Genomic DNA, 26,168 nt, shown 5'->3' with positions numbered 1-26,168 from the left:
TTTAATAAACACATGACAGTGCTGCCATTTTGATAGGAGCAGCTAGAGAGCAGCAACGTCTGCCTCAGTTAAGAAAATGTTTTGAAAGTTCAGAAATATTGAGAAACAGAGAGCCAGTGCTGACTAGGAGGTTTAGGTTCTGGATAAATAACATGATTTTCCATGAAAAGCAGAAGCAGAACTCTAGAGTTGCTACTGAGATGGGGGGGAAAAAATGCTGTTTGCAGTGTTTTTTCTGTCCAATCTGATATTTTACAAAACAGGATTATCAGAGATTCTTCCTCCCTGCAGCTGACAATACTGTAACCATCACCTCTCCTGTAAAACTCTGTAAGTTGTTTACATCCTTGACATTATTAGCAGGTTTATATATATAAAAAAAAATAAATAAATAAAAAATTCCCTTCTCACCCACCGCGGGTGGTTCTTATCCTTCTGAGCTCGGGTCCTCTACCAGAGGCCTGGGAGCTTGAGGGTTCTGCGCAGTATCTTGGCTGTGCCAAGGATTGCACATTTCTGGACTGAGATGTCTGATGTTGTTCCTGGGATCTGTTGTAGCCATTGGTCCAGTTTGGGGGTGACTGCCCCGAGGGCCCCGATGACCGCAGGCACCACTGTGGTCTTCACCTTCCAGGCCCTCTCCAGTTCCTCCCTGAGGCCCTGGTATTTCTCTAGTTTCTCGTGCTCCTTTTTCCTGATGTTGTAGTCGCTTGGTATTGCTACATCTATCACAACGGCTTTCCTCTGTTGTTTATCCACTACGACAATGTCTGGTTGGTTCGCCATTACCATTTTGTCTGTCTGGATCTGGAAGTCCCACAGGATCTTAGCTCTGGCGTTCTCCGCCACCTTTGGGGGTGTTTCCCACTTTGATCTCGGGGTTTCCAGTCCATATTCTGCACAGATGTTTCTGTACACTATGCCTGCAACTTGGTTATGTCGTTCCATGTACGCTTTCCCTGCCAGTATCTTGCACCCTGCTGTTATGTGCTGGACTGTCTCAGGGGCCTCCTTGCACAACCTACACCTTGGGTCTTGTCTGGTGTGGTAGATCTGGGCCTCTATTGCTCTGGTGTTTAGGGCAATAGAGGCCCAGATATATATATATATATATATATATATATATATATATATATCATCTCGGAAATAGCCTGATTACTTTTGCACCAATTTCTTTGTCACTTGCACATTTCAGATGATCAGTTTTCAGGCATGAAATCCACAAAACTTTTCACCTGAGAACATTTCCGCTTTTCTTTCCGATGTTTATTTGACAATTAAATTGGTTTTACTTTTCCAAAACCTTAATCGAGCAGAAACCACTAAGTTGTTGACGAGGAGGATTATTGAAATGTTTTTTTTTTTGTTTGTTTGTTTTAATCTTTTGCACCAAGGGAAGAATTTATGTCAACCCACAGGAAGTAGTTAGAAACATGTAATGGAAATAGACCTGAAGTCGTGTTTTGAAGTGTTACCAGCTTTTCCAACAAGTTCTGAGTGCAGATTGAATGTAGTTGCAAATAAACAGACTTGCCTTTCTGGCAGTTTTATTTTGTTGAGAAGTTGATCTCATTATTAACGCTGTTGGACTGTAAGTTTTGTGCTGCTCTGTGTGTTCTCACTGCGTTCAAATTGTGGCTTTGAGTTCCACTTCCGCTCAAAATCAAGAGCTTGTGGATATTAATGGTCGCGACAGGAAATGTTCTTGATGATGGCAAGTTGTTCTTGTCAGTGAGGAAGATGGCATCGGACTCTGTGCTGTGTGTGTTTCTGCTCTGCTGCTCCGCCGTCGCCTCCCAAGGTACCGATTTGATTGTTGATTCTATGTTGCATGACTTTGTGTTTTTGTGTTTGTTATGATGTAAAGCACTTTGAAATGCCTTGCTGCTGAAAAAGTGCTGTACTAATAAAATTTGATTGATTGATTGGTTGGTTGATTAGTGGTAGACTGTTAGGTGAGGTGCCATCTATAAAATGTCCATCTTCTCTTAACCCTGCTCTTCTTCTGCTGTTTTATTTTTCTTTCTCATCCAAAGATTGTGACCAGTTTGTTGCAGTGGGTGGAAACTTCATTGTTCCTCTAGCTAGGATACCAATTAAAACCTACTGAGACTTTGAGGTGGAAGCTAAATGGCAGCATAATATTTTATAAAACATCAGAAAGGCTAATTGTTGGGAAAGAAAGTGACGTTAATGCAGACAGATCCCTTAGACTGATAAACCTGAAGGAGAACCAAGCAGGACTTTATACCTCTGATGTTTTTGATGAAAATGGAAAAGTTCTGGTCCTGAAAAGCACAAAACTATGTCTACTGGGTAGGTACAACATGTGTTCCAGTTTCAGCTGTGAGTTTTTCTCACATTCTGAAACGGATCAAATGTAGTCTGTAAACAAACTGAATTTTTCTTTTAAAACGGGTCAGTTTGAATGTATGTTAACGGGATGCACATCCGGTCATTTAAAAAAAATAAATAAAAAAGCTCAAGCAACGTCTCTTTCCAGCTTAGTAAACTGTGAGGTGATTGTTGTCTGTTGTCCATAAAGTCTCCATCTTCTCTGAACCCTGCTCTTCTTCTGCTTCCTTTTCTTTCTCATCCAAAGGTTGTGACTTGTACGCTGCAACGGGTCGAAGCATCAATGTTCGTCTGGGATACACACTGAAATCTGACGATTCTCTGAAGTGGAAGTTTAAAGACCAAACAATATTTTTTAAAAAATCGTCACATATAATTGCCGGTAAACCTTCTGACATTAATGTAGATGGATCCCTCAAACTGACTAATCTGAAGAAGGACCAAGAAGGAGTTTACACCCCTGAGGTTTACAATAACAATGGAAAAGCACAGAAAACGGTGACAACACACTTATGTATACGAGGTAGGTACAAAATATTGCATGTGTTTTTTATAGTTCGCCAAACATTACTGTTCATATTGAAAGCCCCTCATGGATCTTCTTTTTAATTTCCTCGTTGAAGATGTCAAAATATTAACAATTAAGTTGATGTCAGCTTATGAAACCGTGAGTTTATTGTTTTAATCCACTGGAGGAGCTTAAACATGTGCAGAAATTCAGCAGATAATATCTTTCATATTCCCTCAGTGACGTCTGGAGAGAGATATATAGGACCCCTTCTGTCAAATTTTAATCGGAGTTTGATTGATGAGTGATTAATGACCCGTGACTAATTGATTTTAATTTCCGGTCACATGATGCCCCTCCCCCTATCCGGTCACATGATTCCCCTCCCCCCATCCGGTCACATGACCCCCCATCCGGTCTCATGACCTCAGCATGCTTAACACGTGTTACACTATATTCCCGCTAATTTCAATTCAACCAATAGAAACAGAGACAGGCTCCGAGTTTTATGAGTAATACAATTAAAGTATAAAAGAACAATAAGTGATAAATAATCAAGAATAATATACGATATAATATATTTAAATAGAATGTTGTAATTAACTCCGGTTTTGCTCACCAACCCGTCCGTGTTTGTGCGTGTGTCCGGGCAGAATACTGGACACACATGTCCCTCAGGATGTCTCAACGCCATACATTATTTAAGGTGAACTCCTTCTGGCCTCTATGAGTTTGAATTAGCCAATAGAAGCAGAGACAAGAGGGTTCAGTGTTAGAAAACCAATAGTAACATACAATATAGTATATTCAAATAGATTTGGATGTTGTAACTACATCCGTTTTTTTAAACGGAAGGTCTTTCTGATATACTGCCTGAAGCGGGACAGGTCCCAGCCATCAGGAAGACCCTCATGACCTCCGGTCATCATGCGTGACACGTGTGGCTCTCTATATTTCCAATCATCTCAATTGGGTCTCTATCGGGGGTTGATTGATATGGTGTAAACGCCAGCACAGGATTCATTCTCGTGACTTTTTGGAGGGTGGGGGTAGGAGGCCCCATGACAGTGCTGCTCACCAAGTCATTCGTGTGCGTGTGGGTGTGTGTGTGTGGGTATATAAAGACATATAGAAACAAAAGTCCCTAAAGAAAACCTACAGTTTAACTATTTTACTGCATTATTTATGGTAGCACAATTAGCCAGTGCTGACTATGAGTTTGTGATTTCCTTCATCACTTCAATTTTAAACTCTAATAGATTTTTTTTTTTCTGTAACACTTGCTAGTGTGATACATTTCAGTAAATGTTCCTCATTTGTACACGTACTTCTTAAGAATATGTGACAGACAGTAAACAGGCCTACTCAAATTTAACTTTTATCTTTCCGCAGTTAAAGAATTTGTCCAGACTTTTCCAGAATTTGGCCCGGCATCATTGTGAATGATTTTGTTCAGGTTTTTTTTCTTGCTGTTGAATCAACGCTGATCTTCCCACTGCTTCATGTTTTCTCCAAAATAGTAAATCCTGGTTTAAATACATTTGAAACTCAGATTTTTTTTCTGTAACACTTGCTAGTGTGAAACATGTTAGTAAAAGTTCCTCATCTGTAAATTTATTTCTGAACAATATCTGACAGGGACTAAACAGGCCTCGGTGAGGTTCCCTTGGATTTCTATTGATTTATTGAATGTGTAAATATTTATCAAACTGAATGGTCATTCAGGTTTTATATAGTTTTTTTTTCTTTTGGTGTTTGTTGCACAAATTTAAATATATGCTGGCTATCAGCAAAAAATTCAATCAGTGAATTTGTGTTTTTTCTTAAATACTCCCTCTCACGGAGACTTACTTACATCTTCTGACAACTAGCCCCACTTATAATAACATTGACTAAGTTTGCTATTGGTACACTTTACCTAAAAATAAAAATTAAACATACTCACTACACAACCATGCTCCAAGAGTTGCTCATAACATGGTGAATTGTTTTGTTACCTTTAAAATGATCCGAAGCTTTTGTTCCTTGGTCCTAATGATGATGTTCACTAATGTTCTCTAACAGACAGTTCAACACCTCTTGTAATTGATAAGCTTATAAATGATCAATGCGAAGCATCAGTATGCGCTAAAGAAGATCATATCAGTCAGATTAAGTAAAATATCATTATACTCAAAGCAATCAAAATTATATTTCTCTGAAAGGTCATTTTTCCTTTTCAGAGAGTTTAGACTGTATGAAAGGAATCAGTGAAATATACTATGAAATATTTTATCTGCTGCATCCCCATAATAAAACTTCAATTGTGAATTGAATGATTACATTGTATCTAGACACAAAAGAATCAACCGTTAATTAGTAATCATACTGACTAACAAGATCTGATCAAACAAGAAACCTGACAACCTCAAGGGATTTCTCACATTGGAGAATAAACCGTCTGACTTTCTTTAGCCACTAAATTTAACCTTACCAGAGTTTAGCCTTGGAGCAAACAGGTACTGAGTTTGAAGCGGATCAGACGCCTTCAGCCATCTGCTAAAGCTAGACTCCGGCCTTCCTCACTGTAAAATAAAACATTAGACTTAAACAAAAAGTTCAAGCGAACATCACTTAATTATCATCGACTTGTTGTTTGTACTCATCTTAAACAAGTGGCAGGGACATTTGGATATATATATATAAAAAAAGCTTTATAAGTTAATCTATTTAAGTTGAGTCCATGCAACAAGTAAAATAAAATAAAAAGTGAACTATTTGAAAGTAGTGAGGATTTTGGGTGGTAAAAGTTGAACATCTTAACATGCCCAGACACTTTCTGCTCAAGCAAACCAAAAGGTTTTGAACAGAACAACCATGTCAAATAATGAGACCGTGAATCTTTAATCTATGTAGCAAATATATTGCTGCTGCTGCTGTAAGCAGAAAATAAAAAAAGTTTTACGGAGAATAATATTTTGGATGAGTTTAAGAATATTGTTTGCCAAAATCACACGGTGTAATTACACTTGTCTTTTATATGTAGCAGTAATTGAATCTTTTGAGGCAATTGGTTGCATAAATTAAAGTAAATACGACCTATTTTCCTGCTCCACGTACTTAGCTAGCAATGTGCCAGTTAGCTTCCCAGTCTGAACTTCTGGGCAATGTTTTGATTCAGTCAAATTTTCTATCTTGTATCTCCTGAACTCTGATATTTTGCTTGCTGGTCTTCATCGTGCTCTGAATGCAGTATCTGGTTTCTCTTACTTTAACCCGCCCAACTTACACCTGATTGGCATGTTAGCCTTTTGATTCCCTCCCAGCGAGGCGGTGCTTCACAAAGCAAACTGTTTGTCAAACTGTTGATCTGCCTGATGGCTGTTTTAGAAGATATGGTGACTGAGGTTTAGACAGTACTAGCCAGCTCATGCAGCTTGTTTTTACTAGATGGCTGTCCTAAAAGTACATATCTTTAAAATATGAATAAATACGTACAATTCCATAATTATTCGATCCAACGGTTATAGAAGTTTTGTAATAATGCAATTCAGGTATTTTACATTTTCTGGACTAAAGGAGGATTTCAGTTCAACACCTGTGGTTTCTTAATGTAAGTGTTTCTGCTACTGGACAAGAAACAGGGTTAAAAGAGGATTTAGAAAGCAAAATACAAAGATGATAGTTGTTTTTACCGAGAGCAAGGCTGTGACTAGTTATCAGGACAGCATGAGACCTGTAAAACTGTTGGGCCAATATGACCAAGGAGGGAACCAGTCATCTGCTCCAACAATTTATTAATCTTTAGGAAATATTTTTTGGACACAGCCATCCGCAGGAGCAAGATGAAGCAAGAACATCGCAACATCAGATGTATTTTTTCATCCTTATATCCGTGATTTAAAATTATTTTTAATTTTGTGTCATCATTGTTCCCCTTTTCAAAGAGTCAATTATCTTTTCACCCATGGAAAAGTGTAATGTGTTTATTATGAGTAGGATTAACCAAGCTGAAGGAAAACAAAGAAAAAGGAGAAATAAATATTCATTGATACAGAACCGAATCAGCAAATATGAACTTATGAAACTATTGAAACCTTCAAGAATTTTATGTTGTGTAAGATATTTAAGAAACTAATATTGAATCTGCGCTCATGAATTTCTTTATTTGGTTGTTATCTCTAAAATACGTTTACCTTTTGTTTTGTTGAACACCAGACATCTCATCTCTTTCCCACAGTTTTTCACTTAGTTCCACTACTGCTGTGGATTTTATAGTCAATGTTTAAAGCCAACAGAGTCTGAAGCGATGGAGGAGATTTACGTCAATATGGAACCTGTTGGAAAAACTGCATCTAATCACACAGGTAAGAACAAAGTTACAGAGAAATTTAACATGTATTGAATTCAATTTTGCTAAGGTTGAGGTTTTTGCTAAGGTTGAGGTTTGTGTTAAGGTTGGAGCAGCTCCGAAGAGAGGCTCTGCCTCCGTGCGGCTGTCTGTTTGGGAATCCTGAATGTTTTACTTTTGGCTGAACTCATCGCCCTCAGTGTACACAGTGAGTCTTGTTCTAGTAAAAAGAGTAGATTTTATGTTTCTGTTATATTAAAAAAAAGTCATTGTTCCCCTTCTAAAATCAAACTGATCAAATAGCAAAGGTTTAAAACAGAATAAAACTTGGTGACTCAAAGTTTTGCAGAGAGGTGAAACATTACACTAAGTTACATGAGTTTGATTCATTTTCAACAATGGTTGCATTTGCAGCCATTTAGGTTAGCGTGTCTTTAATATCTTTTCTTTTTCAAACTATTTACCCAACGATTCATTGTTCAGTGTTACCTCAGTTTAAATTCTACAGGTATAACCAAAATCATGAAACTATTTTATAAGTCTTAAGTGAAAATACAATGCCACTTCTTTTTGCAAACATGTTTGTTAATTTTATTTTTTTTTTTCAGCTCATGACATGACAGCAGATTTTTCTGACATCAGCAACATTCTGACCGAGCAGAACAGCAACAGCAAGTTTCCCTCCATGAACGCTAACTTCACTGAAACGGCTCCACGAGCTGAAGACACTTTAAGGTTGGTCAAAACTTTAAAAAATCTGGATCTTGTTAAAAATTGAATTCTACTCTGAATTCTAGAGTATAACTAATAACTTTCCTTTTTGGTCTAAATGAATATAATGTAAATGAACAACTTTTATTTTAATTTATTAAGTGCTCTATCATTTGCGTGTGCTGAAAAACAACAATGTAAAACAAACTAAACTTTGTTTGTTTTCTCCTTAAAGGGAAATTGTGTCCTACAGAACGAACAAACATCAGTTGTTCCTGTTCATCCAGGGGCTGCGGAAGAAGAGAAGAACAGATCCACTAGTGATGGATGATTAGGATCTGTGTTCACTGTGATATTATTCACCAACAATAATGTAGCTTATTAGTACGGTGTTACATAAAACCCTAAAGATAAAATGTACACTTCCAACTGTTGTGACCTGCATCTAATAACGCAGCAATTTTATCGCTTGTACTCTGTGTTTTTCTTTCTTGTTAAAACTCTGACATGATAAACAAATGGTTTTTTTTTGTTTGTTTGTTTGTTTTTTTTGTAGTTTTGCGGAGAATCGGTTGATGCGTTCTGATTGTGTATTAATTTTTGCGGAGGATCGGTTGATGCGCTCTGATTGTGTATTAATGTGACTTTTACTACGAAACTTTATGGAGTTCCATTTGTGCCCGGTAATAGCGGATTAAGTTCTATCTTGGTAGAATTATATTTCTACATTTCCAATTATTTACTATCATTTGTAATAAAGTGATGCCAACACCACTGATTCAACAGTGAGGAGTTTGTTCAAGTCATCTTAAAGATGGAAAGAGTCAATGTTGTGCTGATTCTGAGTAACTGAATGACTTTTTATTCATTTCAGAGTTCAATCAGCGAGGTTATTCATTTTGTGATGGTCCTAGTCTATGAAAGAAAGAAACAAAGAAAGAAAGCAGCAAATGTACATGTTGGTTCCCCTGAAAATATGGATAAATTCAGTCATTGTAGGGTTAAAGTAATTTGAAGAGGGAGAAGCGTATAAACAAGTCAAGTCAATGACGAGTCAATGACTTGATGCAATCTGCATTTTTAACTCGGTTAACTTAACTTTTTGTTTTTTTTACTGACTTTAATACATTTAAATTGCTACGTTGTTTGATAAGTAGAATGGAAATGACTTTTTTTGTAAATGGTCTTGTAAATTAGCGTTTTAAAAATCAACTGAATTGAATTAAGAAATTTGACCATCCGATTGGACTGAAGAGAAATGATGAGCAATGTTTTATGGGTGGATGAAAGCAAAGATTGGTATTTTTAATTTTTAATTTTTTTTGTAACATCAAAAGTTCATTTTTGAGGCAAACAGAAAATCCAGCTTATTATAGTTTACTGGGACTAACAACCCCCGGACAAATTTGGAAAAAAATTCAGCTAAAGTGGGTGGTGCTTTAAGGAACAATGAGACACAGCCTAGTGTGGGGATAGATGGTGAGGGGATAAGCAAGGCTGTAGTAAGCGCCGTTACCAATTTGGTACTTTGTGGTTATAGTTTTCTCCAAGTTGCGTTTGAAGAAAGTATGAACATGGGCAAAACTGAGAAACTCTATCAATCAACCAACTGGATATTAAAGTATGTCACCGGAGATTTATTCTCCTGTCCACGCGATGAATCCTTGGCCCACTGCATCAGTGAAGACTGTCGCATGGGAGCAGGCATAGCGGTAATGTTCAAGAAGAAGTTTGGTCGAGTCTCAGAGTTAAAGGAGCAGAGTGAGTCAGACTAGTTACTAAAATCTTTGTTTTGGAAAAAATGTTTTATGTTTTTGCAGTTCATTCAAATGTATGATTTCAACAGCAAGTGCTAAATCATATCCTGTTTTGTATTTTTTTTTGTATGTCCTAATAGAGAAGCTGCCGGGGCAGTGTGCTGTCCTGACACATGATCAACGTTTCATCTACTATCTGGTAAACATACCACAATTATACTGCATAGGACCAAAACCTGCTTCATTATTCAATCTGGTAACTGTATCTTTCCTATTATGTGTCTCAGATCACAAAGAAAAAAGCCAGCCAGAAACCCACGTATGTCAACCTAAGACAGAGTCTGGAAGACATGAAATCTCACTGCTTAGAAAATGGTGTCAATAGGATATCAATACCCCGGTTTGTAGGAACTACTGTGAATAAATGACTATAATAAATACCCTTAAATCTTCTTCTTTATTGGGAATAATTAATCAATTTGCTTGTCTCGTATCTCCTCCCTCAGAATTGGCTGTGGCCTGGACCAGCTGCAGTGGTCAAAGGTGTCAAAGATCCTGGAACAGATCTTTAAAGAGACAAATATCTCCATCACAGTGTACAGCCTGCCCTGTGTTGGGTCAAAGCTTCAAATGCATGCCGTGTAGTACATTTTCATTGGGGTTTTTTTAGCTTTAAATCCTTTATAATCCCTTAAAATTTTGGATGAAATCAACACTCCTTAAACAGTTTTAAGGAAACAATAAATAAGGAAACAATAAAAACCTCCCCAAAAGATGTTTACATACAAGACTTTTAACATCCCACTGATGTAAAAATGATGTTTCTTGCCATTAAAGATACGAAACTTATTGTAAACACTGATGTTGCACTCTGTCACTATCGTACTACATGATGCTACTACTAAATCATGCTACACAAAATGATCCAACAAATCACCTGAGGCAGGTAAAATACAATAGTTATGCCTAAAATTTGTTTTTTGTTTTTCTAAATCTATATAGTTGTTGAAAACGTAGCTTTTCCTGTGAATCTGTAAATCTAAAATGTGAAAGAGTTTGCTTCTCTAGCTTTATTTTCCTGACCCAAATTCAGGAGCAAGGTTGTTGTCACAAGATTTTTTTTTTGTCATGAGTTTTTAGTGATTCTGATGCTTGACTTTTTTAGTATTTGTAACCTGTGAATTATGTTGTACAGAATATTAGGACTTATATCTTTGTAAATAAAATTTAAGATCATGGTTTTTGACAACCTTTACCTGCTATAACACCAGGCAACGGTATGGAGGAAAATCCATCCATCCATCCATCCATCCATCTTCTTCCGCTTATCCGAGGTCGGGTCGCGGGGGTAGCAGCTTCAGAAGGGAGGCCCAGACTTCCCTCTCCCCAGCCACTTCTTCTAGCTCCTCCGGGGGAATCCCGAGGCGTTCCCAGGCCAGCCGAGAGACATAGTCCCTCCAGCGTGTCCTGGGTCTTCCCCGGGGCCTCCTCCCGGTGGGACGTGCCCGGAACACCTCACCAGGGAGGCGTCTAGGAGGCATCCTGACCAGATGCCCGAGCCACCTCAACTGGCTCCTCTCGATGTGAAGGAGCAGCGGCTCTACTCTGAGTCCCTCCCGGATGACTGAGCTTCTCACCCTATCTCTAAGGGAGAGCCCAGCCACCCTACGGAGAAAACCCATTTCGGCCGCTTGTATCCGCGATCTCGTTCTTTCGGTCATGACCCAAAGCTCATGACCATAGATGAGGGTGGGAACGTAGATCGACCGGTAAATCGAGAGCTTCGCTTTTTGGCTCAGCTCTCTCTTCACCACGACGGACCGGTACAGCGCCCGCTTGACAGCAGACGCTGCGCCAATCCGCCTGTCGATCTCCCGCTCCCTTCTTCCCCCATTCGTGAACAAGATCCCGAGATACTTAAACTCCTCCACTTGGGGCAGGACACCCCCCCTGACCCGGAGAAGGCACTCTACCCTTTTCCGGCTCAAGACCATGGCCTCGGATTTGGAGGCACTGATCCTCATCCCGGCCGCGTCACACTCGGCTGCGAACCGCTCCAGCGAGAGCTGCAGATCACGATCTGATGAAGCCAAAAGGACCACATCGTCTGCAAAAAGCAGAGATGAGATCCTAAGGCCACCAAATCGGATCCCCTCAACACCTTGGCTGCGCCTAGAAATTCTGTCCATGAAAGTGATGAACAGAATCGGTGACAAAGGGCAGCCCTGGCGGAGTCCAACTCTCACCGGAAACGAGCCCGACTTACTGCCGGCAATGCGGACCAGACTCTGACACCGGTCATACAGGGACCTGACAGCCCGTATCAAAGGGCCCGGTACCCCATACTCCCGGAGAACCCCCCACAGGGCTCCCCGAGGGACACGGTCGAACGCCTTCTCCAGGTCCACAAAACACATGTAGACTGGTTGGGCGAACTCCCATGCACCCTCCAGGACCCTGCCGAGGGTGTAGAGCTGGTCCAGCGTTCCACGACCAGGACGAAAACCACACTGCTCTTCCTGAATCCGAGGTTCGACTATCCGACGGACCCTCCTCTCCAGGACCCCTGAATAGACCTTGCCAGGGAGGCTTAAGAGTGTGACCCCTCTATAATTGGAGCACACCCTCCGGTCCCCCTTTTTGAACAGGGGGACCACCACCCCAGTCTGCCAATCCAGGGGAACTGCCCCCGATGTCCATGCGACATTGCAGAGTCGCGTCAACCAACACAACCCTACAACATCCAGAGCCTTAAGGAACTCCGGGCGGATCTCATCCACCCCCGGGGCCCTGCCACCGAGGAGCTTTTTAACCACCTCGGCGACCTCGTCCCCAGAGATTGGAGAGCCCAACCCAGAGTCCCCAGGCTCCGCTTCCTCAGTGGAAGGCATGTTGGTGGGATTGAGGAGGTCTTCGAAGTACTCTGCCCACCGGCCCACAACGTCCCGAGTAGAGGTCAGCAGCACACCATCCCCACTATAAACAGTGTTGGTGCTGCACCGCTTCCCCCCCCTGAGACGCCGGATGGTGGACCAGAATCGCCTCGAAGCCGTACGGAAGTCTTTCTCCATGGCCTCTCCAAACTCCTCCCACGCCCGGGTTTTTGCCTCAGCAACCGCCCGAGCCGCATGCCGCTTCGCCCGCCGGTACCCATCAGCTGCTTCCGGAGTCCCACAGGCCAAAAAGGCCCGATAGGACTCCTTCTTCAGCCTGACGGCATCCCTCACCGAAGGTGTCCACCAGCGGGTTCGAGGGTTGCCGCCGCGACAGGCACCGACAACCTTGCGGCCACAGCTCCGATCGGCCGCCTCGACAATGGAGGCACGGAACACGGTCCACTCAGACTCCATGTCCCCCACCTCCCCCGGGACGTGTTCGAAGTTTTGCCGGAGATGGGAGTTAAAGCTCCGTCTCACAGGGGATTCCGCCAGACGTTCCCAGCAGACCCTCACAACACGTTTGGGCCTGCCAGGTCTGACCGGCTTTCGCCCCCACCACCGGAGCCAACTCACCACCAGGTAGTAGTCAGTGGACAGCTCCGCACCTCTCTTCACCCGAGTGTCCAAGACATACGGCCGCAGATCCGATGAAACGATGACAAAGTCGATCATCGAACTGCGGCCTAGGGTGTCCTGGTGCCAAGTGCACATATGGACACCCTTATGCTTGAACATGGTGTTCGTTATGGACAATCCATGGCGAGCACAGAAGTCCAGCAACAGAACACCGCTCGAGTTCAGGTCGGGCGGGCCGTTCCTCCCAACCACGCCCCTCCAGGTCTCACTGTCATTGCCCACGTGAGCGTTGAAGTCCCCCAGCAGAACAAGGGAGTCCCCAGGAGGAGCACTCTCCAGTACCCCCTCTAAGGACTCCAAAAAGGGTGGGTAATCTGAACTGTCGTTCGGCCCGTAAGCACAAACGACAGTCAGAACCCGTCCCCCCACCCGTAGGCGGAGGGATGCTACCCTCTCGTTCACCGGGGTAAACCCCAACGTACAGGCGCCGAGATGGGGAGCAACAAGTATGCCCACTCCTGCCCGACGCCTCTCACCCTGGGCAACTCCAGAGTGGAAGTATGTCCAGCCCCTCTCAAGGAGACTGGTTCCAGAACCAGAGCCGTGCGTCGAGGTGAGACCGACTATTTCTAGCCGGAACCTCTCGACCTCACGCACTAGCTCCGGCTCCTTCCCCACCAGAGAGGTGACATTCCACGTCCCAAGAGCCAGTTTCTGCAACCGAGGATCGGACCGCCAGGGTCCCCTCCCTCTGCTGCCACCCATCCCACACTGCACCCGACCCCTTTGGCCCCTCCCACGGGTGGTGGGCCCATGGGAGGGGGGGCCCATGTTTCCTCTTCGGGCTGAGCCCGGCCGGGCTCCATGGGTAAAAGCCCGGCCACCAGACGCTCGCCATCGTGCCCCCCCTCCAGGCCTGGCTCCAGAGTGGGGCCCCGGTGACCCGCGTCCGGGCGAGGGAACACCAAGTCCAAAGTTTTCCTTCATCATTGGGGTCTTTGGGCTGCTCTTTGTCTGGTCCCTCACCTAGGACCTGTCTGCCTTGGGTGACCCTACCAGGGGCATGAAGCCCCAGACAGCATAGCTGGAGGAAAATGCAATTTGAAATTTTTATAAATTTCTTAGTTTTGCCTCAAAAATGAACTTTTGATGTTACAAAAAAAATTAAAAATTAAAAATACCAATCTTTGCTTTCATCCACCCATAAAACATTGCTCATCATTTCTCTTCAGTCCAATCGGATGGTCAAATTTCTTAATTCAATTCAGTTGATTTTTAAAACGCTAATTTACAAGACCATTTACAAAAAAAGTCATTTCCATTCTACTTATCAAACAACGTAGCAATTTAAATGTATTAAAGTCAGTAAAAAAAACAAAAAGTTAAGTTAACCGAGTTAAAAATGCAGATTGCATCAAGTCATTGACTCGTCATTGACTTGACTTGTTTATACGCTTCTCCCTCTTCAAATTACTTTAACCCTACAATGACTGAATTTATCCATATTTTCAGGGGAACCAACATGTACATTTGCTGCTTTCTTTCTTTGTTTCTTTCTTTCATAGACTAGGACCATCACAAAATGAATAACCTCGCTGATTGAACTCTGAAATGAATAAAAAGTCATTCAGTTACTCAGAATCAGCACAACATTGACTCTTTCCATCTTTAAGATGACTTGAACAAACTCCTCACTGTTGAATCAGTGGTGTTGGCATCACTTTATTACAAATGATAGTAAATAATTGGAAATGTAGAAATATAATTCTACCAAGATAGAACTTAATCCGCTATTACCGGGCACAAATGGAACTCCATAAAGTTTCGTAGTAAAAGTCACATTAATACACAATCAGAGCGCATCAACCGATCCTCCGCAAAAATTAATACACAATCAGAACGCATCAACCGATTCTCCGCAAAACTACAAAAAAAACAAACAAACAAACAAAAAAAAACCATTTGTTTATCATGTCAGAGTTTTAACAAGAAAGAAAAACACAGAGTACAAGCGATAAAATTGCTGCGTTATTAGATGCAGGTCACAACAGTTGGAAGTGTACATTTTATCTTTAGGGTTTTATGTAACACCGTACTAATAAGCTACATTATTGTTGGTGAATAATATCACAGTGAACACAGATCCTAATCATCCATCACTAGTGGATCTGTTCTTCTCTTCTTCCGCAGCCCCTGGATGAACAGGAACAACTGATGTTTGTTCGTTCTGTAGGACACAATTTCCCTTTAAGGAGAAAACAAACAAAGTTTAGTTTGTTTTACATTGTTGTTTTTCAGCACACGCAAATGATAGAGCACTTAATAAATTAAAATAAAAGTTGTTCATTTACATTATATTCATTTAGACCAAAAAGGAAAGTTATTAGTTATACTCTAGAATTCAGAGTAGAATTCAATTTTTAACAAGATCCAGATTTTTTAAAGTTTTGACCAACCTTAAAGTGTCTTCAGCTCGTGGAGCCGTTTCAGTGAAGTTAGCGTTCATGGAGGGAAACTTGCTGTTGCTGTTCTGCTCGGTCAGAATGTTGCTGATGTCAGAAAAATCTGCTGTCATGTCATGAGCTGAAAAAAAAAAATAAAATTAACAAACATGTTTGCAAAAAGAAGTGGCATTGTATTTTCACTTAAGACTTATAAAATAGTTTCATGATTTTGGTTATACCTGTAGAATTTAAACTGAGGTAACACTGAACAATGAATCGTTGGGTAAATAGTTTGAAAAAGAAAAGATATTAAAGACACGCTAACCTAAATGGCTGCAAATGCAACCATTGTTGAAAATGAATCAAACTCATGTAACTTAGTGTAATGTTTCACCTCTCTGCAAAACTTTGAGTCACCAAGTTTTATTCTGTTTTAAACCTTTGCTATTTGATCAGTTTGATTTTAGAAGGGGAACAATGACTTTTTTTTAATATAACAGAAACATAAAATCTACTCTTTTTACTAGAACAAGACTCACTGTGTACACTGAGGGCGATGAGTTCAGCCAAAAGTAAAACATTCAGGATTCCCAAACAGACAGCCGCACGGAGGCAGAGCCTCTCTTCGGAGCTGCTCCAACCTTAACACAAACCTCAACCTTAGCAAAAACCTCAACCTTAGCAAAATTGAATTCAATACATGTTAAATTTCTCTGTAACTTTGTTCTTACCTGTGTGATTAGATGCAGTTTTTCCAACAGGTTCCATATTGACGTAAATCTCCTCCATCGCTTCAGACTCTGTTGGCTTTAAACATTGACTATAAAATCCACAGCAGTAGTGGAACTAAGTGAAAAACTGTGGGAAAGAGATGAGATGTCTGGTGTTCAACAAAACAAAAGGTAAACGTATTTTAGAGATAACAACCAAATAAAGAAATTCATGAGCGCAGATTCAATATTAGTTTCTTAAATATCTTACACAACATAAAATTCTTGAAGGTTTCAATAGTTTCATAAGTTCATATTTGCTGATTCGGTTCTGTATCAATGAATATTTATTTCTCCTTTTTCTTTGTTTTCCTTCAGCTTGGTTAATCCTACTCATAATAAACACATTACACTTTTCCATGGGTGAAAAGATAATTGACTCTTTGAAAAGGGGAACAATGATGACACAAAATTAAAAATAATTTTAAATCACGGATATAAGGATGAAAAAATACATCTGATGTTGCGATGTTCTTGCTTCATCTTGCTCCTGCGGATGGCTGTGTCCAAAAAATATTTCCTAAAGATTAATAAATTGTTGGAGCAGATGACTGGTTCCCTCCTTGGTCATATTGGCCCAACAGTTTTACAGGTCTCATGCTGTCCTGATAACTAGTCACAGCCTTGCTCTCGGTAAAAACAACTATCATCTTTGTATTTTGCTTTCTAAATCCTCTTTTAACCCTGTTTCTTGTCCAGTAGCAGAAACACTTACATTAAGAAACCACAGGTGTTGAACTGAAATCCTCCTTTAGTCCAGAAAATGTAAAATACCTGAATTGCATTATTACAAAACTTCTATAACCGTTGGATCGAATAATTATGGAATTGTACGTATTTATTCATATTTTAAAGATATGTACTTTTAGGACAGCCATCTAGTAAAAACAAGCTGCATGAGCTGGCTAGTACTGTCTAAACCTCAGTCACCATATCTTCTAAAACAGCCATCAGGCAGATCAACAGTTTGACAAACAGTTTGCTTTGTGAAGCACCGCCTCGCTGGGAGGGAATCAAAAGGCTAACATGCCAATCAGGTGTAAGTTGGGCGGGTTAAAGTAAGAGAAACCAGATACTGCATTCAGAGCACGATGAAGACCAGCAAGCAAAATATCAGAGTTCAGGAGATACAAGATAGAAAATTTGACTGAATCAAAACATTGCCCAGAAGTTCAGACTGGGAAGCTAACTGGCACATTGCTAGCTAAGTACGTGGAGCAGGAAAATAGGTCGTATTTACTTTAATTTATGCAACCAATTGCCTCAAAAGATTCAATTACTGCTACATATAAAAGACAAGTGTAATTACACCGTGTGATTTTGGCAAACAATATTCTTAAACTCATCCAAAATATTATTCTCCGTAAAACTTTTTTTATTTTCTGCTTACAGCAGCAGCAGCAATATATTTGCTACATAGATTAAAGATTCACGGTCTCATTATTTGACATGGTTGTTCTGTTCAAAACCTTTTGGTTTGCTTGAGCAGAAAGTGTCTGGGCATGTTAAGATGTTCAACTTTTACCACCCAAAATCCTCACTACTTTCAAATAGTTCACTTTTTATTTTATTTTACTTGTTGCATGGACTCAACTTAAATAGATTAACTTATAAAGCTTTTTTTATATATATATATCCAAATGTCCCTGCCACTTGTTTAAGATGAGTACAAACAACAAGTCGATGATAATTAAGTGATGTTCGCTTGAACTTTTTGTTTAAGTCTAATGTTTTATTTTACAGTGAGGAAGGCCGGAGTCTAGCTTTAGCAGATGGCTGAAGGCGTCTGATCCGCTTCAAACTCAGTACCTGTTTGCTCCAAGGCTAAACTCTGGTAAGGTTAAATTTAGTGGCTAAAGAAAGTCAGACGGTTTATTCTCCAATGTGAGAAATCCCTTGAGGTTGTCAGGTTTCTTGTTTGATCAGATCTTGTTAGTCAGTATGATTACTAATTAACGGTTGATTCTTTTGTGTCTAGATACAATGTAATCATTCAATTCACAATTGAAGTTTTATTATGGGGATGCAGCAGATAAAATATTTCATAGTATATTTCACTGATTCCTTTCATACAGTCTAAACTCTCTGAAAAGGAAAAATGACCTTTCAGAGAAATATAATTTTGATTGCTTTGAGTATAATGATATTTTACTTAATCTGACTGATATGATCTTCTTTAGCGCATACTGATGCTTCGCATTGATCATTTATAAGCTTATCAATTACAAGAGGTGTTGAACTGTCTGTTAGAGAACATTAGTGAACATCATCATTAGGACCAAGGAACAAAAGCTTCGGATCATTTTAAAGGTAACAAAACAATTCACCATGTTATGAGCAACTCTTGGAGCATGGTTGTGTAGTGAGTATGTTTAATTTTTATTTTTAGGTAAAGTGTACCAATAGCAAACTTAGTCAATGTTATTATAAGTGGGGCTAGTTGTCAGAAGATGTAAGTAAGTCTCCGTGAGAGGGAGTATTTAAGAAAAAACACAAATTCACTGATTGAATTTTTTGCTGATAGCCAGCATATATTTAAATTTGTGCAACAAACACCAAAAGAAAAAAAAACTATATAAAACCTGAATGACCATTCAGTTTGATAAATATTTACACATTCAATAAATCAATAGAAATCCAAGGGAACCTCACCGAGGCCTGTTTAGTCCCTGTCAGATATTGTTCAGAAATAAATTTACAGATGAGGAACTTTTACTAACATGTTTCACACTAGCAAGTGTTACAGAAAAAAAATCTGAGTTTCAAATGTATTTAAACCAGGATTTACTATTTTGGAGAAAACATGAAGCAGTGGGAAGATCAGCGTTGATTCAACAGCAAGAAAAAAAACCTGAACAAAATCATTCACAATGATGCCGGGCCAAATTCTGGAAAAGTCTGGACAAATTCTTTAACTGCGGAAAGATAAAAGTTAAATTTGAGTAGGCCTGTTTACTGTCTGTCACATATTCTTAAGAAGTACGTGTACAAATGAGGAACATTTACTGAAATGTATCACACTAGCAAGTGTTACAGAAAAAAAAAAATCTATTAGAGTTTAAAATTGAAGTGATGAAGGAAATCACAAACTCATAGTCAGCACTGGCTAATTGTGCTACCATAAATAATGCAGTAAAATAGTTAAACTGTAGGTTTTCTTTAGGGACTTTTGTTTCTATATGTCTTTATATACCCACACACACACACCCACACGCACACGAATGACTTGGTGAGCAGCACTGTCATGGGGCCTCCTACCCCCACCCTCCAAAAAGTCACGAGAATGAATCCTGTGCTGGCGTTTACACCATATCAATCAACCCCCGATAGAGACCCAATTGAGATGATTGGAAATATAGAGAGCCACACGTGTCACGCATGATGACCGGAGGTCATGAGGGTCTTCCTGATGGCTGGGACCTGTCCCGCTTCAGGCAGTATATCAGAAAGACCTTCCGTTTAAAAAAACGGATGTAGTTACAACATCCAAATCTATTTGAATATACTATATTGTATGTTACTATTGGTTTTCTAACACTGAACCCTCTTGTCTCTGCTTCTATTGGCTAATTCAAACTCATAGAGGCCAGAAGGAGTTCACCTTAAATAATGTATGGCGTTGAGACATCCTGAGGGACATGTGTGTCCAGTATTCTGCCCGGACACACGCACAAACACGGACGGGTTGGTGAGCAAAACCGGAGTTAATTACAACATTCTATTTAAATATATTATATCGTATATTATTCTTGATTATTTATCACTTATTGTTCTTTTATACTTTAATTGTATTACTCATAAAACTCGGAGCCTGTCTCTGTTTCTATTGGTTGAATTGAAATTAGCGGGAATATAGTGTAACACGTGTTAAGCATGCTGAGGTCATGAGACCGGATGGGGGGTCATGTGACCGGATGGGGGGAGGGGAATCATGTGACCGGATAGGGGGAGGGGCATCATGTGACCGGAAATTAAAATCAATTAGTCACGGGTCATTAATCACTCATCAATCAAACTCCGATTAAAATTTGACAGAAGGGGTCCTATATATCTCTCTGTCTGGTATCCTTTGTTCTCAGATCCTGTGAAGAAGCCTAAAGTAAATGCAACCTGTCAGGATGGAAACGTGAGGTTTCACTGCTTTCTTGGTCAAGTAAGTATTTATTGTCACATCTTTTTAACCAAAATACCATAAGAGTCATAATTAGTTTGTTAAACCAGTTATTTCCGTCTCACGTGGCCCTGTCAAAGTAAAAGTCACAGTAAATCATTGCGATGTGATACAGTTTGGCCCTACCGAGGTTGAGGTAATTGGTCCTGAACAGTTTGTAGTAACCATAGCACAATGGGCGCCATAATTTGTTTCTAAACAGTCTTTATTTTTCTTGTCCCTATTTCTATTTACTTTAGCAACCTACGGACGCAAAGTATGAATGGCTTCTGAATGGAGCCAAGATGGAGGAAAGTAATTTGAGTTTTGAGATAAAAGCGGCAGAAAATGAAGCTCACCAGTTTGTTTGTAAAGTCTTCAACGAAGCCAGTTCTGAAACCAGTGAGCCTGTTGCTAATAATTGCGCTAAAATAGGTCAGTATTTATGTTGTGGTCATCATGGCTAAAAGCTGCACAACATGCTTCAGCTAGTAACTGCTGTCTAAAACAGGATGGAATAGCATTGAGTAAAGTTAATTTCTTTTGGTTATTTATTGTTTTTTAAAGGTTTCCCAGATGAACAGTGTGGAAAATGTTTCTGGGTTTTTAATGGATACAGTGTTGGTATGTTTTTAAATTGACATAAATACATAAAATACACTAAAATGTCCATAAATCTTGAACATTTTTAATAACAGTCGTGCTGTAATGTTTCTAGTTTTTCTTCTTCTGCTGACCATCACCACTACTGTTTGCTGTGTCTGGGCTAAAAGGAAAAGGAAGACGCGACTGAAGGGTAATGTGTTATTTCATTTTATTGATCAGTTGTTCAGAATAAGAACTTTGCAGATTAAAGGAGAACTTATTAGAAGCAGCTGCAATTATCTTTAAGATCTACAAAGAAATAAATTACAATCAGAACGAGTGTTTGTCCTCTGACTTCCTGTCAGGTTTAAAATAATGTCTTCACTGAGGCTAATTCACAAATAACTAGCTAAATATTTGGCTTTGAGTCCTAATTTCTGCCTGTCTTTAATCACTGAACAGACGATGTTGAGCTCCCTTTGCAGCGGACCGATCCCGAGCAGCCATTATCATCGCCGTCTTCCTCCTCTTCCTAACCATCCTCCTCCTCATCACCACCAGCCATGAGCCAAACAATATTTCTGTACGCTCAGCCGGTGCTGGACAAAGATCTGTACATTAGTGAAAGCATTTCTCCTTTTCGTAGAGGGAAGTTAAGACTCTCAGACAAATAATTTTGTCCTTGTGGGATTGAAACGAGCAATAAAATGTAATGAATGATAATAAAAGTAAATAAAAATACTTGGTGTCACATAAATGTAGACCTGGGGGGCTTTTGTGTCACTTCCTTTCAAAACTATCAGTATCACTGACAATAGAGATGTGAGCTGTTACAGGAAATAAGCTCAACGAGGGAAAGTTCTTCTTTTTGGTCAAATGTGACGGTGAAGACCAAGACAATGGCGTCGCTCTCTGTCGTCGCTGTGTGTTTGCTCTGCTGCGCCGCTGTCGCCTCGCAAGGTACCAGTCTGCTATTAAAATCACTTTTTAATGTTGCTGCAGGTTGATTTTAAGGAGATCTGGCTTTTCTAGAGTCACACAACCTCCGTGTTCTGCATTCCTCATCTCCAGCTGCACATATTTGTTCAAATTTAATGTCAACAGGATTTCATTCAGCTGTTGAAAACGGGAAGCTCTAGAAAATGGTCCGACTCAGTTGACCTCCTGGAAGTTTCTGTGAAGTTAAACTCATGGAAAGCGATGAATCAGAAGGACGCGTATCCAAATCTACGGGCAAATTGTTTATTTATTTTCATAATTCAAATGGTCTGTGGGTATTTTTACATTTATTTTGTCATGACAAAACCAGGAACAAGTTTTGCCGGTGGGTGTTTTGAGTTACTTATAGATTCTAAAATAATGTCAAACACATAGCAGTAAATAATAATAATATCAATGTTAATATTAGTGAGCAAACAGGCTTCAAAGTTTGTCTTTTTACCCAGTGAACTAACAGGGGTGTGTTTTTTTTGTTTTGTTTTGCTTTTTATTTGACCATTTTCTTTGTTTCTGCCATGGTGACTTGTTCCATTTGCTACCACATTGACTTTTACATGCTTTATTACACTTTATTGGTGGACTTTGAGATGATTGTCTGCCATCTAGTGTCCATTTTCAAACAATCCTTCTCTTCTTTAGCTTTTATTTTCTTTCTCTTTTTCTGATCCAAAGATTGTGACCAGTTTGTTGCAGTGGGTGGAGACTTCATTGTTCCACTAGGATACCAACTAAAACCTACCAATACTCTGAAGTGGAAGTTTAATGGCAGCATAATATTTTATAAAAAAACAGAAAGGCTAGTTGTTGGGAAAAATGCTGATATTAATGATGATGGATCCCTCAAACTGACAAATCTGAAGAAGGACCAAGCAGGACTTTACACCTGTGAGGTTTTTGATCAAAATGGAAGACCTCAGACCACGAGGAACACAAATTTATGTGTGCTGGGTAGGTACAACAATATTTCTCCACAGCTTCCTGATCATCTATTCACATTTGAAATCTTGCGCTTGATTTATTTTTATTTTTTTTCTCTATTTCCTCACTGTTGTTGTCCAAATGGTAAATATTAAGTTCTCTGAAAACGTTAAAACTGTGACGTCAGGCTGTCGATCCACCAGAAGATCTTAAACACGTGCAGAATATCAGCATATTTCCTAAATATCGTCATGTATTTGATCTAATTGAACGTTCTCAGATCCTGTGAAGAAACCTGAAGTCAAAGCAACATGTCAGGATGAAAATGTGATCTTTCATTGTGTTTCCGGGGCGGTAAGAACTTGGTTTTGCATCTTTTTAACTAATAACCACAAGACAGTTCCTAGAACGACTAGTCACATTCTTTATTCCTAAACATTTCAAGTACCTTGCTGTTTAGCTGTACTTAAAATCAACGTCTCACATGGCCGTGTGGAAGTAAAGACCACAGGAAATTATTTAAATGCCAGACAAACATGTCATCGACTGATTTTCACCCTGGTTTCCGTTATGAGCTGCGTTTTCATTTCCCTGCAGCAGCCTGCTGATGCCGAGCTCGAGTGGCTTCAGGACGGTGAGGAGGCGAAGGGAAACAGACGGTCGTTTGAAACGAAAGCAAAGGAAACCAAAGGAGCCCAATTTGTTTGCAAAGTGTCCAACAAAGTCAGTTCTGAAAGCAGTCAGCCTGTCGTTCATATCTGTGCAAAGACGGGTAGGTTTGTCGTCTTCACCGTGGCTAATAGCTGCTGTTTGACAATGTGTAGCTAATAACCACTACCTAAAATAAGATGGAATAAGCATAAGTTTCCCTCAAATTGTGTGGCTCGAGGTAAAAATTGAAAAGTTTTTCACATGTATTGTTTTTATAGGATATCCAGATGAACTGGTTGGAATAAATATCTGGATTTTAACTGGTGCCAGAGTGGGTATGTTTGTAGATTTCTATTAAGTTTTAGTTTATTCTGAAACATATCAGAATAAACTATACTGTATATATATACATACGTCACATATATTTTTGGTAGTACAATCTCTAGTGTTTTTTTCCCCGTCATTTTTCCAGGTCTCATTGTTGTGCTGACCGTCCTTGTCTCCGTTTGTTTTGTCCGAGTTGAAAAGAAGATGACGATGGGACTGAGGGGTGATGTGTTTTTTTGTTGTTTTTTTTTTTTCTCATTTTTAAAAAATCGGTTGTTGAAAGTAAGAACTTCCTGGAAAATATATTAGAGACCTGTTTAAATACCACTATCGACAGTTCTCCGTAAATGACCAGATCAAAACTTTTGGGGCACCCTAAGGCTCGATGTTGGGTCTACTTCTATTTCTACTTTTATATTCGAACCTGCATTGATTAATCTGGCCATTGCCTTCGTATGCTATTACTCTCAATTCAAATCGCATGTCACAGTTCAGTCTGGGCTTTCTTCCATTGACTTGGATTCCCTCCAGTAGAATTTTGACCGGGCCTATCAGCAAACAGAACAAGTAGTTGACAATGATGTCAATTTTCTGCACTGTTTTAGAAAAAAAAGGTCAAATTGTTTAGCTAACGTAAATTATGCAGCCAAGGAGCAAACTCAATATGTTTATTTTATTTATTATTATGTAGAACGCGTTGCTGTTTGCTCAGTTTTATTCAGCTTTGCATCCTAATTTTTGTCTCATTTTTCATCTCTCAGCTGATGGGGAGGAGCTTCCTTTGCAGCGGACCGATACAGAGCAACACAGTCATGATCCTCATTTTTCTCCTCTTCAACCTCATCACCTCCAGTCATGAGCCAATTTTTGTATTTCTTTTTACATACATAATTTTTCCTGTCTTTGATTTGACGAATACAATTTCTGCAAAACTCAAAACAGACTTTGTGTCGCCAGCCGTCTTAAGTTTTTTTTCTCCCCTCCCGGGGGTCTTTTGTGGGCTCTAGTGTCCCTTATATGACAGTAGGCTGACAGGAAACGGGGAAGGCATGCAGCAAATGTCGTCGGGTCCGGGAGTCGAACCAGCGACGGCAGCGTCGAGGACTCAAGGCCTCCAAATACGGGTCGCACTACGCCCTACGCCACCACGGCACGCCCCTAGCCATCTTAAGTTTTAGCAACTACAATTCTGAAACATTAAAACTCATTGACGTTTGTGATCTTGACTGATTTAAAAACCTTTTCTAGAGTTTTAACCAGTCATTTTTGTCATTTTGGATGTAGAAAAATAAAATATGCTTCTGTGAATTGTTTATTCTTTAGTGAAGATGCTATGTGGATGCTTTGAGAGTAAATGTAAGAATAAAGTAATATTTCAATTGATTTTTTGGGGACGATTTTATGATGTAAAGCACTTCAAACTTCCTTATTGCTGAAATCTGCTGTACACATAAACTTGACTGACTGATAGATTAAAAACAACAAATATAAAAAAGGTAAAAAAATAATCATTTTAAAAAAGGGCCCCAGCCCCCTACAGACTAGTCCTGGTTAATTGTGAACCTTCTGCTTCTTTCCCTGTTTAATCTAGTGAAAGCAGTCAGGGTGTACTTACTTTCCATCCTGAACTGTTTCCTTTTTTTGCCTCATCTTGGTTGACTACATAAGGACCATGTAAAATCTGTTGAGTTTTACACTTTTGACACGAGATCAAACACAGGAAAGACCATAATATTTTTATATTAATAGCAGGTTAATATACAACCGTGCAAAGCATTAACATGTCGTGACGCGTTTTTTCCGAGCCGCCCTTGAAGGAACATGATGACTGACTAACGCTAATATATCGTCAAGTTTATTAATAAGAACAGGCTACTAATTTTGTCAACCATGTTCAAAAGTGAGTAGTACTGGTTACATTTACTTGAGTAAAAGTAGTTTTACTGCACTGCACTTTTTTGTTGCACTTGAGTAACTATTTCTACTCTCACCTTTAAAGAAATTGACTTTATACATGTCACTGTTTATATCCTTATTGTGAGCTTCGTATCAATAAACGTGGCTATTTGTTTTGAATGGCTACATAAAGGTTTGTTTATGGTTTTTATATCAGAGTAAAAAGATTGAAATACTTTACTGGGAGGTTTT

General features: G+C 39.7%; 2 protein-coding genes across 4 annotated transcripts; both read left to right on the top strand.

The window, feature by feature from the left end:
• The first annotated feature begins 213 nt into the window (after window positions 1-213).
• On the top strand, window positions 214-24,963 carry LOC116715539 (carcinoembryonic antigen-related cell adhesion molecule 2-like). Of its 3 annotated transcripts, XM_032555992.1 has the most exons (11): window positions 214-330; window positions 1,733-1,801; window positions 2,603-2,878; window positions 20,470-20,543; window positions 20,801-20,975; window positions 22,797-23,072; window positions 23,323-23,396; window positions 23,640-23,814; window positions 23,972-24,028; window positions 24,166-24,243; window positions 24,782-24,961. In XM_032555992.1, the coding sequence occupies exons 2-11, from the start codon at window positions 1,741-1,743 to the stop codon at window positions 24,877-24,879; spliced, it is 1,344 nt and encodes a 447-aa protein (XP_032411883.1). In that variant the 5' UTR covers window positions 214-330; window positions 1,733-1,740; the 3' UTR covers window positions 24,880-24,961. The 3 variants fall into 3 exon arrangements, with proteins under 3 accessions (XP_032411883.1, XP_032411882.1, XP_032411881.1); XM_032555991.1 differs by lacking the exon at window positions 214-330 and having other exon boundaries at window positions 1,138-1,801; window positions 23,643-23,814; window positions 24,782-24,963; XM_032555990.1 differs by lacking the exon at window positions 214-330 and having other exon boundaries at window positions 1,141-1,801; window positions 24,782-24,963.
• On the top strand, window positions 9,227-10,450 carry LOC116715562 (ADP-ribose glycohydrolase OARD1-like). Its single transcript, XM_032556025.1, has 4 exons — window positions 9,227-9,665; window positions 9,802-9,860; window positions 9,949-10,061; window positions 10,168-10,450. Exons 1-4 carry the CDS (start codon window positions 9,473-9,475, stop codon window positions 10,304-10,306), a joined length of 504 nt encoding a protein of 167 aa, XP_032411916.1. The 5' UTR covers window positions 9,227-9,472; the 3' UTR covers window positions 10,307-10,450.
• Window positions 24,964-26,168: the final 1,205 nt, after the last annotated feature.

This window comes from Xiphophorus hellerii, chromosome 24 (assembly GCF_003331165.1).
Source record: "Xiphophorus hellerii strain 12219 chromosome 24, Xiphophorus_hellerii-4.1, whole genome shotgun sequence".
In the NCBI taxonomy this organism is placed as follows: domain Eukaryota; kingdom Metazoa; phylum Chordata; class Actinopteri; order Cyprinodontiformes; family Poeciliidae; genus Xiphophorus; species Xiphophorus hellerii.
This window is presented reverse-complemented; position numbering and strand designations above follow the sequence as displayed.

What these genes read in the sequence shown, in the direction of transcription:
- LOC116715539 (XM_032555990.1), top strand. Translation starts at nt 1,684, where the DNA reads ATGGTCGCGACAGGAAATGTTCTTGATGATGGCAAGTTGTTCTTGTCA. An exon ending in TTCACTGCTTTCTTGGTCAA is followed by an intron (nt 20,544 to 20,800) that starts GTAAGTATTTAT and finishes TATTTACTTTAG; the next exon opens with CAACCTACGGACGCAAAGTA. An exon ending in TTTAACTGGTGCCAGAGTGG is followed by an intron (nt 24,029 to 24,165) that starts GTATGTTTGTAG and finishes TCATTTTTCCAG; the next exon opens with GTCTCATTGTTGTGCTGACC.
- LOC116715562 (XM_032556025.1), top strand. Translation starts at nt 9,473, where the DNA reads ATGAACATGGGCAAAACTGAGAAACTCTATCAATCAACCAACTGGATA. An exon ending in CTCAGAGTTAAAGGAGCAGA is followed by an intron (nt 9,666 to 9,801) that starts GTGAGTCAGACT and finishes ATGTCCTAATAG; the next exon opens with AGAAGCTGCCGGGGCAGTGT. An exon ending in AACGTTTCATCTACTATCTG is followed by an intron (nt 9,861 to 9,948) that starts GTAAACATACCA and finishes TATGTGTCTCAG; the next exon opens with ATCACAAAGAAAAAAGCCAG.